The sequence below is a fragment of the Hyaena hyaena genome, unplaced genomic scaffold (genome assembly GCF_003009895.1).
Source record: "Hyaena hyaena isolate Hyena2069 unplaced genomic scaffold, ASM300989v1 scaffold_20, whole genome shotgun sequence".
NCBI lineage: Eukaryota > Metazoa > Chordata > Mammalia > Carnivora > Hyaenidae > Hyaena > Hyaena hyaena.
In genome coordinates, this window is record NW_024080652.1 from 6354021 (window position 1) to 6368687 (window position 14667).

The 14667-nt window shown below is 48.5% G+C and overlaps 2 protein-coding genes across 3 annotated transcripts in view; one reads left to right on the forward strand and one right to left on the reverse strand.

Annotated features, from left to right (window-relative positions):
- On the forward strand, window positions 1-10562 carry BUD31 (BUD31 homolog). The gene is made up of 6 exons (XM_039226002.1): window positions 1-233; window positions 1422-1555; window positions 1976-2096; window positions 8286-8408; window positions 8632-8798; window positions 10317-10562. Exons 3-6 carry the CDS (start codon window positions 2003-2005, stop codon window positions 10365-10367), a joined length of 435 nt encoding a protein of 144 aa, XP_039081933.1. The 5' UTR covers window positions 1-233; window positions 1422-1555; window positions 1976-2002; the 3' UTR covers window positions 10368-10562.
- PTCD1 (pentatricopeptide repeat domain 1) overlaps window positions 10066-14667 on the reverse strand; it is an 18354-nt gene continuing 13752 nt past the window's right edge. For both annotated transcript variants that reach the window (XM_039225995.1, XM_039225996.1), the window contains 3 exons: window positions 13841-13957; window positions 12991-13173; window positions 10066-11174 (listed from right to left, as the gene is read on the reverse strand). In XM_039225995.1, the coding sequence (XP_039081926.1) occupies window positions 10992-11174; window positions 12991-13173; window positions 13841-13957 (483 nt within the window). In that variant the 3' untranslated portion in view covers window positions 10066-10991. The remainder of the gene's footprint in view (window positions 11175-12990; window positions 13174-13840; window positions 13958-14667) is intronic.

Sequence of the window (14667 nt, forward strand, 5' to 3'; positions counted from 1 at the left end):
CCCCCAGTCCCTCCGCCCCCGGGGAGACGTTTGAGCCTGCCGGTCTTTCCCTGGGAAGTGAGGGCAAAAGGCAACAGTGGGCTGGAATTTATACAGGCAGAGTTGCAGACACCTAAAATGACGCAATCTCTGAGCAAGCTGGGGAGGGGCTCCGCGAGGACCTCGTCCTGGAGAGATTGCCTGGGAAGCGGAAGCTGTAGGTAAAGTGGCGGGTGACGGCGACGGTGATTTAGGTGAGCGCTTCTCCTGTGTTCACTAGTACCTTGGTAACGGTTAGGGCCAGGAATCGGAGGTCTGCACTGCCCCAGAGGCGGTGTGAGCGGCTGGTCTGGGACGGGTGCGGGCCTCTGGAGCGGGAGGTCAGAGTGGGTTCCTGAGAAGAGGCGGCGCCTGGTTCGTTCTGCCCAGGGAATGGGAGATTTGGGGGTTCTCTTATTTCTAGGCTCCCCCTCCTCCCACTGTTTCCTCTCCCGAAAACGTTTTCTGTCTAAATGATGTTTGTTCTTGTAAGCCCGGTCCTCTCTATGAGCCTTTCCTACAGTCCCGACTGTAATGTTTTCCCACCCTAGCTCCGAATGCCTTTCCACTCCCTTTTTCCGAGTGCTACCACCTCTTATACCGCCCGACACCCCTTGATCCCGTTGCCTTCTACCTGTTATCTACCTTGGGTTGTTCTGACCTCCAGATAGGCCAGGGCTCTCGAATTTCCCTGGGTCATAGCAAATTGGTGTCCTGTGTCTTTGTTCCCCTAGCCGGTGCGCGCTCTGGCAGGGTCTGGACTCTGACCATCTCTAGCTTCAGAGCAGGGGAGAGACGTGCAAAGATCACTGGTTTGGGAATCAGGAGCGCCCCCCCCCCCATCAGAATCATACTCTGCCAGTTTTCAGTTGCGTGACTCTGACCTATAGAAGATTCATTTCTCATCTGTAAGGTTGTTGTGGAGAATTAAGGAAAGGAGGCTGGGGATGGGGGGGTGAACATTGTAAACACTCAGGCACCCCACAGAAGACACGGACTGATTGAGTTTCTGGGACAGGAGTCTGCTGTGCTTCACAGTAGGAAGTAATTAACCTAAATTCTCTTTGCCACCTAGAAATGCTGTGTCGTTTGAAAAATGCCATTATTTAGATGTGGACTGGCCAGTTGTATGGGCTTTATATAACTTGCCTTTATGTAATACTTTATTGGGCTTTAAAGACTCTTTGGGGGTGCCTGGATGGCTCAGCTAGTTGAGTGTATGGCTCAGGTCATGATCCCAGGGTCAGAGGATGGAGCCTGTGCTGGGCTCCATACTGAGCATGGAGCCTGTTTAAGATTCTCTCTTTCTCCCTCTCTGCCCTGCTTGTGTGCTCTCTCTCTTTAAAAACAAAACAAAAAAATTTCTTTGGCAATCAAGCTAATTCAGTGCCCTCATTTTACAGATAAGACTGAAGACCAGAAAGGGAATGTGTCTTCCCCCAAAGTCACAGAATTGGTAGAGCTGGACAAGAACCTAAGTTTATAACTGAAGACACCAGAGATCTTTCTGTTACACTCTTGGGAAGCAAACCCTGAGGTACTTTGGCTTTACACCATCTTTTTTCCTTTTTAAACGCTTATTCTCTCCTCTCTCCCCACCATAATTCTTCCCACAACATGTTGTAATTGTCTTCTCACTTTCCATCTCCTTGCTAGAATGTCACCTTCTCAGTGACAGAAATTGTGTCTTACTATTTGTTCTATGTTTCCAGTATCCAATACAGGGCCAGGCTCATAGGTGATGTTAATGATAACAGCAAAAAGTCTATTAAACACATTTAATGTAGGCATGTGCATATAACTACAACTAAATCTTCACAATGGCTCTATAGGTAGATTATGTTATCAGTGTTGTGGAGATGAGGAAACGGAAGTGAACGTACACCAAAATGGTGGCTAGTGAAGGCCTTTGGGGATCTCAGGTTCAGAAACCACTCCGTTTAATTTTCCCCCCTAGATCTTTGCAAATTATCTTGTGGGAAACATGCCTAAAGTCAAAAGAAGCCGGAAAGCTCCCCCAGATGGTTGGGAGTTGATCGAGCCGACACTGGATGAATTAGACCAAAAGATGAGAGAAGGTGAGTAGGAGAGTTTCTGACGGGGTGAAACTGGGTGTCTAAGGGTCACAGGCTTAAATGCAAGTAAGAGTGGGAAGAGACAGGCAGCGCCACTCTGGCCTCCTGACACTGATCTGTTTTGTTTGTTTATTAACTCAAGAATGTTCTAAGTCCTGGAAAGTAGGATGGCACTGATGAAAAGGTCCTCAAAGACATTTTGGGGCCAATTAGATATGAAAGCTTTAGAGAATAAAGATCGAATAGTGGACCTATAATTAGTTACTATTTTGATTGGGTACATATTTAGAATTTTACAAAATATGTTTACTTGGAAAATCCTGTCCTTTTTCATTTTCACATTTTCTGAAACAAGTTTATTATTTTTCTTAATAAAAATGTTAGGTCTCTGGGGCGCCTGGGTGGCTTAGTCGGTTAAGCGTCCGACTTTCGCTTAGGTCATGATCTCGCGGTTCGTGGGTTCGGGCCCCGCGTCGGGCTCTGTGCTGACTGCCAGCTCAGAGCCTGGAGCCTGTTTCAGTCTGTGACTCCCTCTCTCTCTGACCCTCCCCTGCTCACGCTGTCTCTCTCTCTCTCTCTCCTAGAAATAAATAAAACATTAAAAAAAAAAAAAATGTTAGGTCTCTGACCGTTTTCATCATCGCTTTGTTTTTGCATTATACACTAGTTTTTTTAAATGTACATTCCCCAAAAATGTTGATGATCCCGAACTTTGAATCATGTAGTGTGACTTTAGAAAATTTATCTGAAGCCATGAGCCTTACGTGATCACAGTGTAATCACTTACTGAATTGCTTTTTAAAGCAGCCCTTTCTTTAAAGCTTTTTGGTAACTACCTAACCCTTGTTATTATGAGGTCATACCTCCAGCAATAATTCTCAAATCATTGTTAAGTCACTTTGCCTCTTTTTCCCAAAACTGATTGTATCAGGTAATCTCTGTTAAATACCTAGAACTTCCAGTAATCAAGGTCATTTTTGGCTGAGAGATTTCTTCACCAAACTGATCTCTATTAAAAATAAAGGAATTTGGGGAGTGCTATAATAAAATGATTTTGTGAGTACTTGAAAATTATCTTCAAAAGAAATATTCTCTCTTCCATTTTTATTTAATCATAGAGGCCTTCAGCACATCTTTGCTTTTGCATTTGTGATAAACTCACAGGTTTAAGACCTGTTTCATGTTGTTCTTCCTTCCATTATGAAGAAAACAGTGGATGGTGGGTGGCACCAGCCTTGAGTTTTGGGAACAATAGGAAACTGAGGAGGGCAGACTGGATGGGCAGCAGGGAGCCACTGTTCACCCAAAGCCCATTTTACCATGTGGGATCCAGGCTCAGTTTTGCCAAATTTTCTGAAAAAAAATTTTTTCCCCAAGAGAAGCCAGAAATCCAGCTGTTTTATGTAAACTGTTCTCTCTCTCTTTTTTTTTTTTTCCAAGTTTACTTTGAGAGAGAATGAGCGGGGGGTGGGGGTGGGGCAGAAAGAGAGAATCCCAAGTAAGCTCTGTATGACAGTGCAGAGTTGATGCAGGGCTCGATCTCACAAATCATGACATCATGACCTGAGCTGAGACCAAGAGTCAGACCAGACGCTTGATGGACTGAGCCACCCAGGTGCCCTTACGTGAACTCTTCTAATTTAAAATTCAAACCTAAAAAAACAAGAATCCAACTCTTGATTTCGGCCCAGGTTATGATCCCAGAGTCATGGGATTGAGCCCCATGTCAGGCTCCGCACTGTATGGAGCCTGCTTAAAATTTTCCCTCTCCCTTTGCCCCCTTCCCTGTTCACGCTTTCTAAAATTAAAAAGCAATAACAGCAACAAACCCATATGTATTTGTGAAAGGAGCCAAACACAAACTGCCTTCAGGCTGGATGGGGCTGCCGCTTTCTCATTCGTAGCCTCCAGCACAACTTTTGCCTGTGGTATCTGCTGCCACACTCCTAGACATAGAGGACCCTTTGGTGGCTTTTGGCACAGAGGAGCCCAAAGCCAGTTGCATTACCAGGCCTGTCCTGATCTGAAGGCCACTTCTAGGACACTCACACTTATTGAAGCAGGAGGAAAGTTACTGATTTTTCTTGTAGTTTGTCCCCAGTGTTTGCTAGTTGACACACCTGCCTAGCTCTTTATGTGTCTATTAGGTCATACTCAAGTTATTGTACAGCCGCTGTGCCCTGTAAGTCCCCAGAGAGCCTGATTATAGCAAGTGAGGGACAGATATGGGGGAAACTATGTGTGGCAGGGGACTTCTGTGGGTAACTCAGAAATGCACTATTTTTGTGGACTAAAACCAGAACTTGTAAATGACTTCTTTTATAAGGACTTCAAACCAGTTGAAAATCAAGCATAAACACTTGCATAATGAACATGTAGCTTGATTTTTAAATAACATTTCAAAAGAATTGTTGTCGAGGTTTTGAAGCTAACAGGCAGTTGCTTTTGAAGTTTTTGGCATTAGCAAAGTGGCAAAAAGCTAAATCTAGTTTGTGCCATGATGCCCCTACCCCTGGCCTTTCTTCCTGTCCTCATACCGTCCTAGAGGCAGGACTCCACATCAGCCACCAGAAACTGCATTCTACTTTGTGTCAACATCCAGGAATGCGCACATGGTTTTGGGAAAACAGATCCAAATAGGACATTAAAAACGGGAGTGCTGCCGTGATTAGAAGACTGAAAAATGACCCAAGCACAGGGAGGGAGGCTCTGCTTTCAGCTGCAGCCTGGGGAGCGCGTGCCCTTCCCTCAGTGGCTTATCCAGATACATGGCTTTCCACACTCTACCTGGATGACCACGTCTTCTCCAGCTGTGGCTCAAAACTAGACTCTATACCAGCTGCCTATGGAGTGGCCCCCTTTGGACATCTCAAACTTAACCATGTCCAGAACTGAACCATTCACCCACCCCAGAGCTGCTTCCACTCTGAGGCCACAAACCACAGAACCATCCTGGACTCCTTTCATTCTTTTTTCCTATCCCAGCATCCAAGACCTCTGTATTCCTAAGAAGGGGGATAGGATGGAGAGGGAAGGTTGTTACAGATATAGAAGACTTGAGACAGATCAACAAAGTACATCTGCATGTTGTTTCGACCTTAATTTGGACACACGCATTGTCAGGTGTTTTTGAGGCAATGAGTGAAAACTGAACTAAGTGTGGAGACTAATAAGGAGAAGTGTTTAACATGTTAGAGATACATATGTATTTATGAATGTGACACTTGATGGTTTGAGATCACTTTAAAATACTCCAGTTTCTCACCTCCAGAAGTGGGGAGAACCAGATAAAATAAAAGTAGCTGAATGTTAGGAATGTTTGAATCTGTGTGATAGGTACCTGGGAGTCCAATATGCTGTTTTGCGTATATTTTAAATTCTCCATAGTGCAACGTTAGAAAATCCATGAGTCTAAAGCTTGATTTCTTTTAAATCCCACCATGTTGCCCAAGATAACCTCACCTGGATTACTATGGTAGCGTCCTACTTCTCTCCCTACAGTCTTCTTCACAGAGCAGCAAGGGTGAGGGTTTTAAGTTGTCAGATCACAGTCTGCCCAGGACCCTCCAGTGGCTCACCTCCCCATCAGAGCAAACTCAGAGCCCTGGGGCACCTGGGTAGCTCAGCTGGTTAAGCGTCCTACTTCAGCTCAGATCATGATCTCGCAGTTTATGGGTTCCAGCCCTACGTCAGGCCATGTGCTGACAGTTCGGAGCCTGAAACCTGCTTCAGATTCTGTGTCTCCCCTTCTCTCTCTGCCCCTCCCCGGCTTACACTCTGTCTCTCTTGGTCTCTCAAAAATAAATCAATGTTTAAAAAACAAAGTCCTTCTGTGGCCTTCCAGGTCAAACACTGTCTCGCTGTAACCCCCTCCTTAGCTCCATCCCTTCTCTCTCCCTTACCTGCTGCCCCCCAACTGCTGTTCCTGAATCCCTAAGTAGTCCTGCCTCAGGGCCTTTGCATTTCTGTTTGCTCTGCCTTATGAGTATGTTTGCCCCTCCCCCTTTATTTAAAAAAATTTTATTGACATTTGTTTTTGAGAGAGTAAGTGAGCAAGCATGACCAGGGGAGGAGCAGAGAGAGGGAGACAGAGGATCCAAAGCAGGCTCCACACTATGAGCGCAGAGCCTGACATGGGGCTTGAACCCATGAACCATGAGATCAAAACCTGAGCTAAAATCAAAAGCTGGCCCCTTAAGCAACTCAACCACCCAGGTGCCCCACCCCCTCCCCCCTTTTAAAATGAGACCTAATTGGGGGCGCCTGGGTGGCTTAGTCGGTTAAGCGTCCGACTTTCGCTTGGGTCACGATCTCGCGGTTCGTGGGTTCGAGCCCCGCATCGGGCTCTGTGCTGACTGCCAGCTCAGAGCCTGGAGCCTGTTTCAGTCTGTGACTCCCTCTCTCTCTGACCCTCCCCTGCTCACGCTGTCTCTCTCTCTCCTAGAAATAAATAAAACATTAAAATATAATAAAATAAAATGAGACCTAATTGATATAAAACATTTGTGTTTTAGATGTACTTGATTTGTGTATATGAAAAGATTAACTCAAGAACATCCAATCCTTACAACCATACCGTACAGTATTATAAATTATAGTCCCCACGCTGTGCCTTACATCCCCAGGACCTGTCTTCTAACTGGAAGCTTGTACCTATGATCCCCTTCACCAGTTTCACCCAGTCTCCAGCCCACCCCTTGTTTCTTAAGGTCTCCGATCAGATGTCCCTCTTGTGCCTTCTTTGATCACCTGTATAAAGTAGTCCCCCCCTGCCCCTTTCCCCACTTGCCATCCCCTTCTGTGTTCTCTTCTTTCTGGCCTCTACCACTTACCACCAGGTGCTGACCTGCTTCCCTCCTCAGAACGGGGCTCCAGACCTGCTCTGTCTGCCCCACTGCCGTGTCTCCAGCGCTAGATCAGGGCCTCGGCTGTAGCAGGCACACGGTGCACACTACTCAGGCCTCAACACCTGCCTTTTGCTTGGATCACAGAATCCTGTTCACAGAGCTGAATTCTACAACCTAAGTCATAGAATTTCTCCAAAGTTGGAGACATGGAGGTACATTTTTCTTGACCACTCCTCCCCTTTCTCCATTCTCTAAAAACTGAGTCGACATGGGAAAGATCAACTTGCAACTGCTAAGAGAAAGAATTGCCACTTCTATCATGTTTAAATCACATAGCTCATTTTTTATCTTTTTAAAAATAACAGCTCTATTGGGGCGCCTGGGTGGCTTAGTCAGTTAAGCGTCCGACTTTCGCTTAGGTCATGATCTCGTGGTTTGTGGGTTCGAGCCCCGCGTCAGGCTCTGTGCTGACTGCCAGCTTGGAGCCTGTTTCAGTCTGTGACTCCCTCTCTCTCTGGCCCTTCCCTGCTCACGCTGTCTCTCTCTCTCTCTCCTAGAAATAAATAAAACATTTAAAAAAAAAAAAATAACAGCTCTATTGAGACAAGTTATATTCTGTAAAATTTGCCCTTTTGAAGTATTCAGTTAAGGGGTGTTCAGTATATTCAGAGTCAAGCAACCATTACCTCCAAAAGAAACCCTGCACCCTTTAGTAGTGCCCCCCTCCCCCCATCTCTCCAACTCTCCCAGTCTGAGGCAACCACTAACCTATTTTCTATCTCTCCAGACAGTCATCCAGTAGGTGGGCTTTGGGTATGAATTTTTTTCACTTGTTTTCAGGTTTTATCCATGTTGTAGCAAGTCCATACTGGATTAGTTTTTTATGGCTGAATGATATTCTGATAGTCTGTCCTGTAGGTGGGCTACATTTTGTGTATTTGTTCATCAGCTGATGGAGGCTGGGTTGTTTCTACTTTTTGGCTATTATGAATAATGCTGCTTGAACATTCATAGAGGAGTTTCATGTGCATGTGTGTTTTCAGTTCTCTTGGGTATATACCTAGCAGGGAACTGCTAGGGCACATGGTAACTGTTTAACTCCCAGAGGAAGTGCCAGACTTTCTAGAGAGGCTAGGCTACACCATGTTACATTTCCACTAGCAGCCTATGATCCAGTTTTTCCACATCCTCAACACCTGTTGTCTTTTTGATGATAGCAAACCTAGAGGGTATGAGTAAGATTTATTCTTTATCCCTTTATCCTTAGTTATTTAAAAAACAAAAGTGTCCTGTGATTGAACGCTGCCTGCCACAACAAAACAAACACACCCCTTTTTCTCCCCAGCTGAAACAGAACCTCATGAGGGAAAAAGGAAAGTGGAATCTCTGTGGCCCATCTTCAGGATCCACCACCAGAAAACCCGCTATATTTTTGATCTCTTTTATAAGCGGAAAGCCATAAGCAGAGGTAATTGGCTAAATTCTCTTGGCCTGGACAACTTGAGTAGCTCTCAGATTTGTTTAATGGTTCTTATTCTTCTAGCCTCAGCAAATGTCATTTTTCTTATCACTAAAAAAGGCGTGCAGAGGAGCTAATGTTAGCTGAATAGTCTTTTTAAGGAAGAGTGGTGATGGGTTGGGGCAGCTTTGTTATACTGTGGTCTGATGCCCTTTCCCCATCTTCTGGGCAGAACTATATGAATATTGTATTAAAGAAGGCTACGCGGATAAAAACCTGATCGCAAAATGGAAAAAGCAGGGGTATGAGAATTTATGCTGCCTGCGGTGCATTCAGACACGGGACACCAATTTTGGGACGAACTGCATTTGCCGGGTCCCCAAAAGCAAGCTGGAAGTGGTAAGTAAGGTCTCCGCCCTGTAACATCTGATGATCAAGTTTGAGGTTCCCTTTCCAGTTCAGAAGTCTGCCCTGGATGGTGCCAGGGGAGTTTACACTGTTTTGTTGGGCTGGAATGTAGTCCTATTGCTGGATGGACTGCTGGCCATTCACCAGGGAGGAAATCCCTCTCTGGGAACCCACACCCGGCAGTTTGGCAGCAATGGCATGTTAGGCCTGGGGGTCAGTCTCAACTCCACCCTTGGGCAAGTTACTGAAGTCCTTCCTCATATATGACCTGGGGGTGGGGAGGCTGAGTCAGGGAAGCACGGGCCAGGAAGCAGACATCCCTATCCTCCCCTTCTGGTGCTTACACTTCAGGTACCCTTTTATCCAGGCCCCCTTTTCTTCAGAATTACACTGTATTTCTTCTGTCAGAACTTTGTTCTCAAACTAGACTAGGGAGCTCCGGAATGATGCTGGGTATGCAGTAGCTGAGCCCACAGCGTCACCCTCTCTGAACTGGAGCTAGAGAAGGAAGCAGACAGTTACTGTGATGTTAGCTTTAGTGGCCTTTGAGTGCAGCACCCTCAGCTGCTCATTGTGGGCCCAGCCTGGTGGTCATCCTGGATTGCCCACCTCCCAGCTGGCCACCTGTCACACAGGTGCCTCATCACAGGGTCCCTCTATGCTGCAGAATAGTTACAGTTTATAGAGCTTTGACTCCGCGCCAAGGGCTCAGCAGGTAGCTCTATCTCTCTGAATCACTTGGAAGGTCAAAGAGCAGTGGGCATTGAATGAGGGCTGCCTCCCCGAAGGAAGAATCCAGGTGTGGATTTTCTGGTAAGGGCAGGGAGAGGTGGTGAAGTGGCAGAAGCCTCCCCTCAGAGCCCCAGCATTCTTTGGTGGCACTGGGTCAGGGGTGTTGCCCCAGTCCTGTGGCCAGGAGAGAGCTTGCTTTAACTTCAGTTGGGTTTTACCTCCTGATCTTAATTGCTTAGGTAAGGGTCTTGCTCCTCCAAATAAGAGGAAAAAGGAAAATCAACACAAATCATTGCTCTAGGGCATTCTGTTTGTTGGGCAGGCCCCCAGCCAGACATTGGGGCCCACCTACCTGGCCCAGGGGACAGGACTCTTCTGCTGCCATACAGACTCAGGCATATATCCTCTTCCTCGGTGCCGCCACTAGTTCCCCAGCCTGGGGCCCCCTGGCACTGAGCCCCCTGAGTAGTCCACAGACCAACGTCCAGCTCATTGCATGTCATACTCATTTCACAGAATAACAAGAATTGTTCACAGATTTTTTTACCTTTTTTTTGGGGGGGGGCACAAGTGTGTCACATAGAATTTGCATAAATTAAGTGCACAGAAGTGTAGCTTCAGCGTCCACAGCAGCTGCTTCTGTCTGTCACGGAGGCCCTTCTGAGGAGTGTCCCATAGACTGAATGTCCCACCACCCTTTTTGGCAGGAGGATTGCTGTGCGTGCAGGGAGGGGTGCCATGTGGTGGAAGTGGTGTCTCAGCTTTCCTCTGTTGCAGGGCCGGATCATCGAGTGCACGCACTGCGGCTGCCGAGGCTGCTCTGGCTGAGGCACTCGGGCCCTAACCTCTCTTCACCCTGAACCTTGGACTTCACAGGTTTCTGCCTGTCACATCATGTCCTCTCCTGGGAGCAGCTCTTCTCACAGAGCGGTGCTCCAGGCCCGAGTGGGAGCATGGTCTCTACACATTAAGGCTTTGGTGTTTATTAGCTATGATTTGTAGAAATAAAACTTTTAAACCTTTTGGGCCCTGCATTTGTTCTCCCAGAGAGCCAGCCATCTGTAGATGGCTCACCAGTGGGTGAGCACCAGGCCCTAGGGACCTGTCACCCTTGGGTACTCAGTCCTCACTCCATCTCACAGGTGCTGTGTGACTCTGAACCAGTTCACTTTCCCCATCAGTGATGGGGATGATAACCTCCCAAGGCCAGGATGACCTGAGATGGCGTGCCAAGCTGCTCTTGGACCTGCCATGGTCTTGTCAGGCCCTGGGCCTAGTGTGCCCCCGGACCAATGCCTGCAGAATGCTGCAGCTCTTCCTCTGGGTCCTCACGCTGGAGGCCACAGGAACACATTTGCGAGATGGCTACAGAAAGTATCCCAGGGCTTCCACAGAGCCCTGTAAACACCACACACTCTGTTCAGCTCTGCCAGAGGTCCCCGGAGCCTCCCTTCACCTGCCTTCAAGGCCTCCATGCATGTCAGCCTCAGCGATGGCGTCTTGGTCCCCCTTCGGCTTGGTCCGGAACTGCTGCCATGGGTGGGGGGTTTCCTCTGCTGGCATCACTTTCAGCCATTGCTTATAATAAGCTCGGAAGCCATCAATTTTCTCCAAGTAGGTATTTTTCTCTTTGTACTATAAACGGAAAAGCATGGGGTTCAGAGGAGCCCTTAGTCACTGCCTGCTACCGTAGCTAATCAATCCCAAACCATGGCAGCTGGCTCAGACCTCAGGGAAGCTATTCTTGCTCCTAGGTGGTTAAAGGGAGAGGGCAGAAGAGCTGTTCAGTACCTTAGCAGCTTACTATAGAGAAACAAAGCTTCAGTGGAGTAGACCAGACTCCCTCTGCTAATGGTCCTTCGAAATACAAGCCGCCTTGCTACACCAGGGATGTCACCCCAGCCCCCCAAGCTAGAATCCCTGGGTGCCGCTAACTCTGCCTCCACAGCGTGAATGCCTTCCTCCATTCTCGGTGCTGCTGCAGTGGTCTCTGGAGAGGCAGGAAGCAAAAGAGCAAATGGCGTGAACCTGGCAGATCCTAAAGGAAAGCTGGTAGAGGAATACATAGAAAAAAATAGACAAAAAATGTCCAAGTTGAAGACTGTTACCACATGACAACAGTCTGATTTAAAAGATTCAACTATTCTAAACTCTATGTACCTCATACATCCTGAAAGTACATAAAACAAAAAGATGACAACCTCAAATGGAAATACATCATCGTCGTAAGGGTCTTAAGGGTATACGAATGTGATTTGAATCCAAAAAGCTTTGAGGCTCTGGTAGCCTGGTGACCTGACTGAACCTGAAAAGACCCCGAGGCCCTACACCACAGAGTAAAGAGATCCACAAACCAGAAGATACTGCAATGTGGAACCAACAAAAGATTAGGATCCAGAATAAAGAACTCTGAAGAACCAATGAGAAGACAACCAACAGTTCAAAGAGGCTCTGCTATGCCCTCTGCTGGGCACTCTCTCTACTGCCGTCTCATGAATTACTGGGCCTTCAAAATGACATTCCAGCATTGGACCTGCACAGCTGTCCCTGACCCCATCCTTGGTGTGTCCTTGCCAAGTCCCTACCCTCTGGGATTGTGCTCCTCCAGGCCACAGCTGCTCTGGAGTCAACACAGGGTCTGGCTCTGTAGACCTAAAATTTAACCCCCCACCCCCGCCTTCAAAACAATAGGGAGAGAAGTGGCCAGTACAAAGCAGATCCTCTCACAGCCCTGCTGCTGTCTGATTCACTTGACAAACAGACTGTTAGGCAGCAGGCACTGGGCAGCCCGCGGAGCTAGGCAGTCTCCAGCTCTAGGGGCTTATAGTTTTACAAAGGTGAAAGTCACATGTGTACGTGTAATTCCAGGTTGTAAAGCATAGCAAAAAGGAACAGTACTGTGCATGATGGGGAGGGGCAGCCCTGAGAAAGTCATTCAAGCTGAGACCCCCAGGATGAGGAACCAGTTGTGGGAAAAAGAGCCTATTCAAGGCAGAGGGAATACAAAAACCCTGAGGCAGGAAAAGAGGCCAGTGGGACTGACCGTGAATACAGGGAAGAGCGGTCTGAGATTAAATGTGCCACAGGGACAGGGACTCACAGGCTGTGGTTTGAAAAATTGGGGAGTGGGGCACCTGGGTGGCTCAGCCAGTTAAGCATCTGACTTTGGCTCAGGTCATGATCTCACAGTTCGTGGGTTCGAGCCCCGCGTCGGGCTCTGCGCTGACAGCTCAGAACCTGGAGCCTGTTTCAGATTCTGTGTCTCCCTCTCTCTCTGACCCTCCCCTGCTCACGCTGTCTCTCTCAGAAATAAATAAAACATTTAAAATAATAATTTTTAAAAAAGAATTTGGGATTTCTAAGGGAAGCCACTGACAGTTTAAAGCAATGGAATCCCACCACTGAAAGGCCGGCCCCAGGGAGGACAGGCGAGCAGGAACTTGGCACACACCCGATCAAAGCTGGGGGGGTACTGGGCTGCAAACTCCAGCTGGCGGATGACCACCTCATTCACTGGGACTCTGTTCCGCCTCATGTCCTTCAGGATGTCAATGAGATAGGTGTAGTCCAGCTTCTTGAGGGCGGCGTTGATGAGGGTGCTATAGATGTGGGTGTTGGGGGTCATCTGGGATTTCTGGAACATCACAGACATATAATTAGCAAGGAGATGGCCACTGTTGGGACAAAGCAGCCCACTGTGCGTATCAGGCTGGGGGCTTACCCTGCCGTTCAGGCCTGCTCTGCAGACCAGCAACCAGGCCAAGAAGGGCAGAACCCTGCGGCAACGATGGGCCATCCTCCCTGCTCCAAGAAGAAAGTGTGTGCCCTGCATGGCAGGCCCAGCCCACCAAGCTGGGGACCCTACCCTCTCTCTTAGTCCTGAAGAACTTGCTCAGAGATCAGTGGACTCAGGCAGTGAAATACATGCAGGAGACCACCTCCTCAGCTCTTGGCTATGGGTTTACCGCAACCCCTGCTCTGGTCATACCTTCCATCCCTCCAGAGCCGGGGCCAGTCTCCCCACAACCTCCCTCAATCTCTCCCACTGCAACCACCTTCACGACTATCACACCCCCTGCTTTCAATGCCAGCTCCTGCAGCACCTACCAGGGTCCGCTTTCTCTCACATTGGGCCGATGACCATTCTACGCTTGAAGCTAGAGCCCCACTCCCCGCCCCCCAGACACAATTTATGCTGTCTTCGTGCAGACTTCGGGGTTCAGGCCCAGCTTTCTTCCCAAGTACCCGCTCAGACTGAATTCCCAGCACCATGAGTCCTGCCCAGGCCTGGACCCACTCACCTTCATGTCTGCAAGCAGCTGCAGGCCGTCCCTCGGCCTGTGGCACCCGATGGCCAGGTTACAGAACGTCTTCAGGTTGGGGAGTATCCCCCTCTGTGCCAAGAGTGGCAGCAGCGCCTGTGGGAACAGATGTGGCACTACCGTAAGCTGTCACCCACCAGGTCCAGCGAGAGGCTTCCCTGGTTGAAGCCCGTGGTTGGGTGCCGCAGGCCTCAGGGACACAGCAGTCTTCAGGGGCCTCGCAACCCCCTCTGTAGCCACACTGGATGCTGGTCTCCACTCAGCTCGCAAGCCCTCAGCTCCCGAGTTCAGCTGCTCTGCAAGGACACCCTGCCTTCTCCCCAAACACGAATGGGAACATGAATCCCTGCACCTTCCTGTGTCTCTGCTCCACTGTCGGTCATCCGTTCTGGCCATCAGCCTTTAATGTCTAAGGGGGGAGACAATTTGGAAAGTAACAGCTGAGGCTCTCCGGGCCAGGGGCTGAGTAAGAAGATGCCCTTGCAGCCTGCCTAGCTCAGGGAGGGGCTGTCATGTTTAGCTTGTCTAGAGGAAGGTGTGCTCTGCACTGTGGGCCTGAAGGCAGAGGCTGTGTCTCTTTCACCTTTGATGCTCACAGGAGCCCTGCTCAGTGATGACAAAAGAGACATGACACAGACACATGGACAAAACTCCATGATGGCTGCCGTGTCCCCATCTGTGAAATGGGGGAAGCCTTGTACGAGCACAGCCTTGCGGTGCAACCAGTGAAGAGAGGAGTGGATGGGAAGCTCGTATAATGGCATGTAACACAGAGGACTGACTCAGTGTGTGCGCGTGTGTGTGTG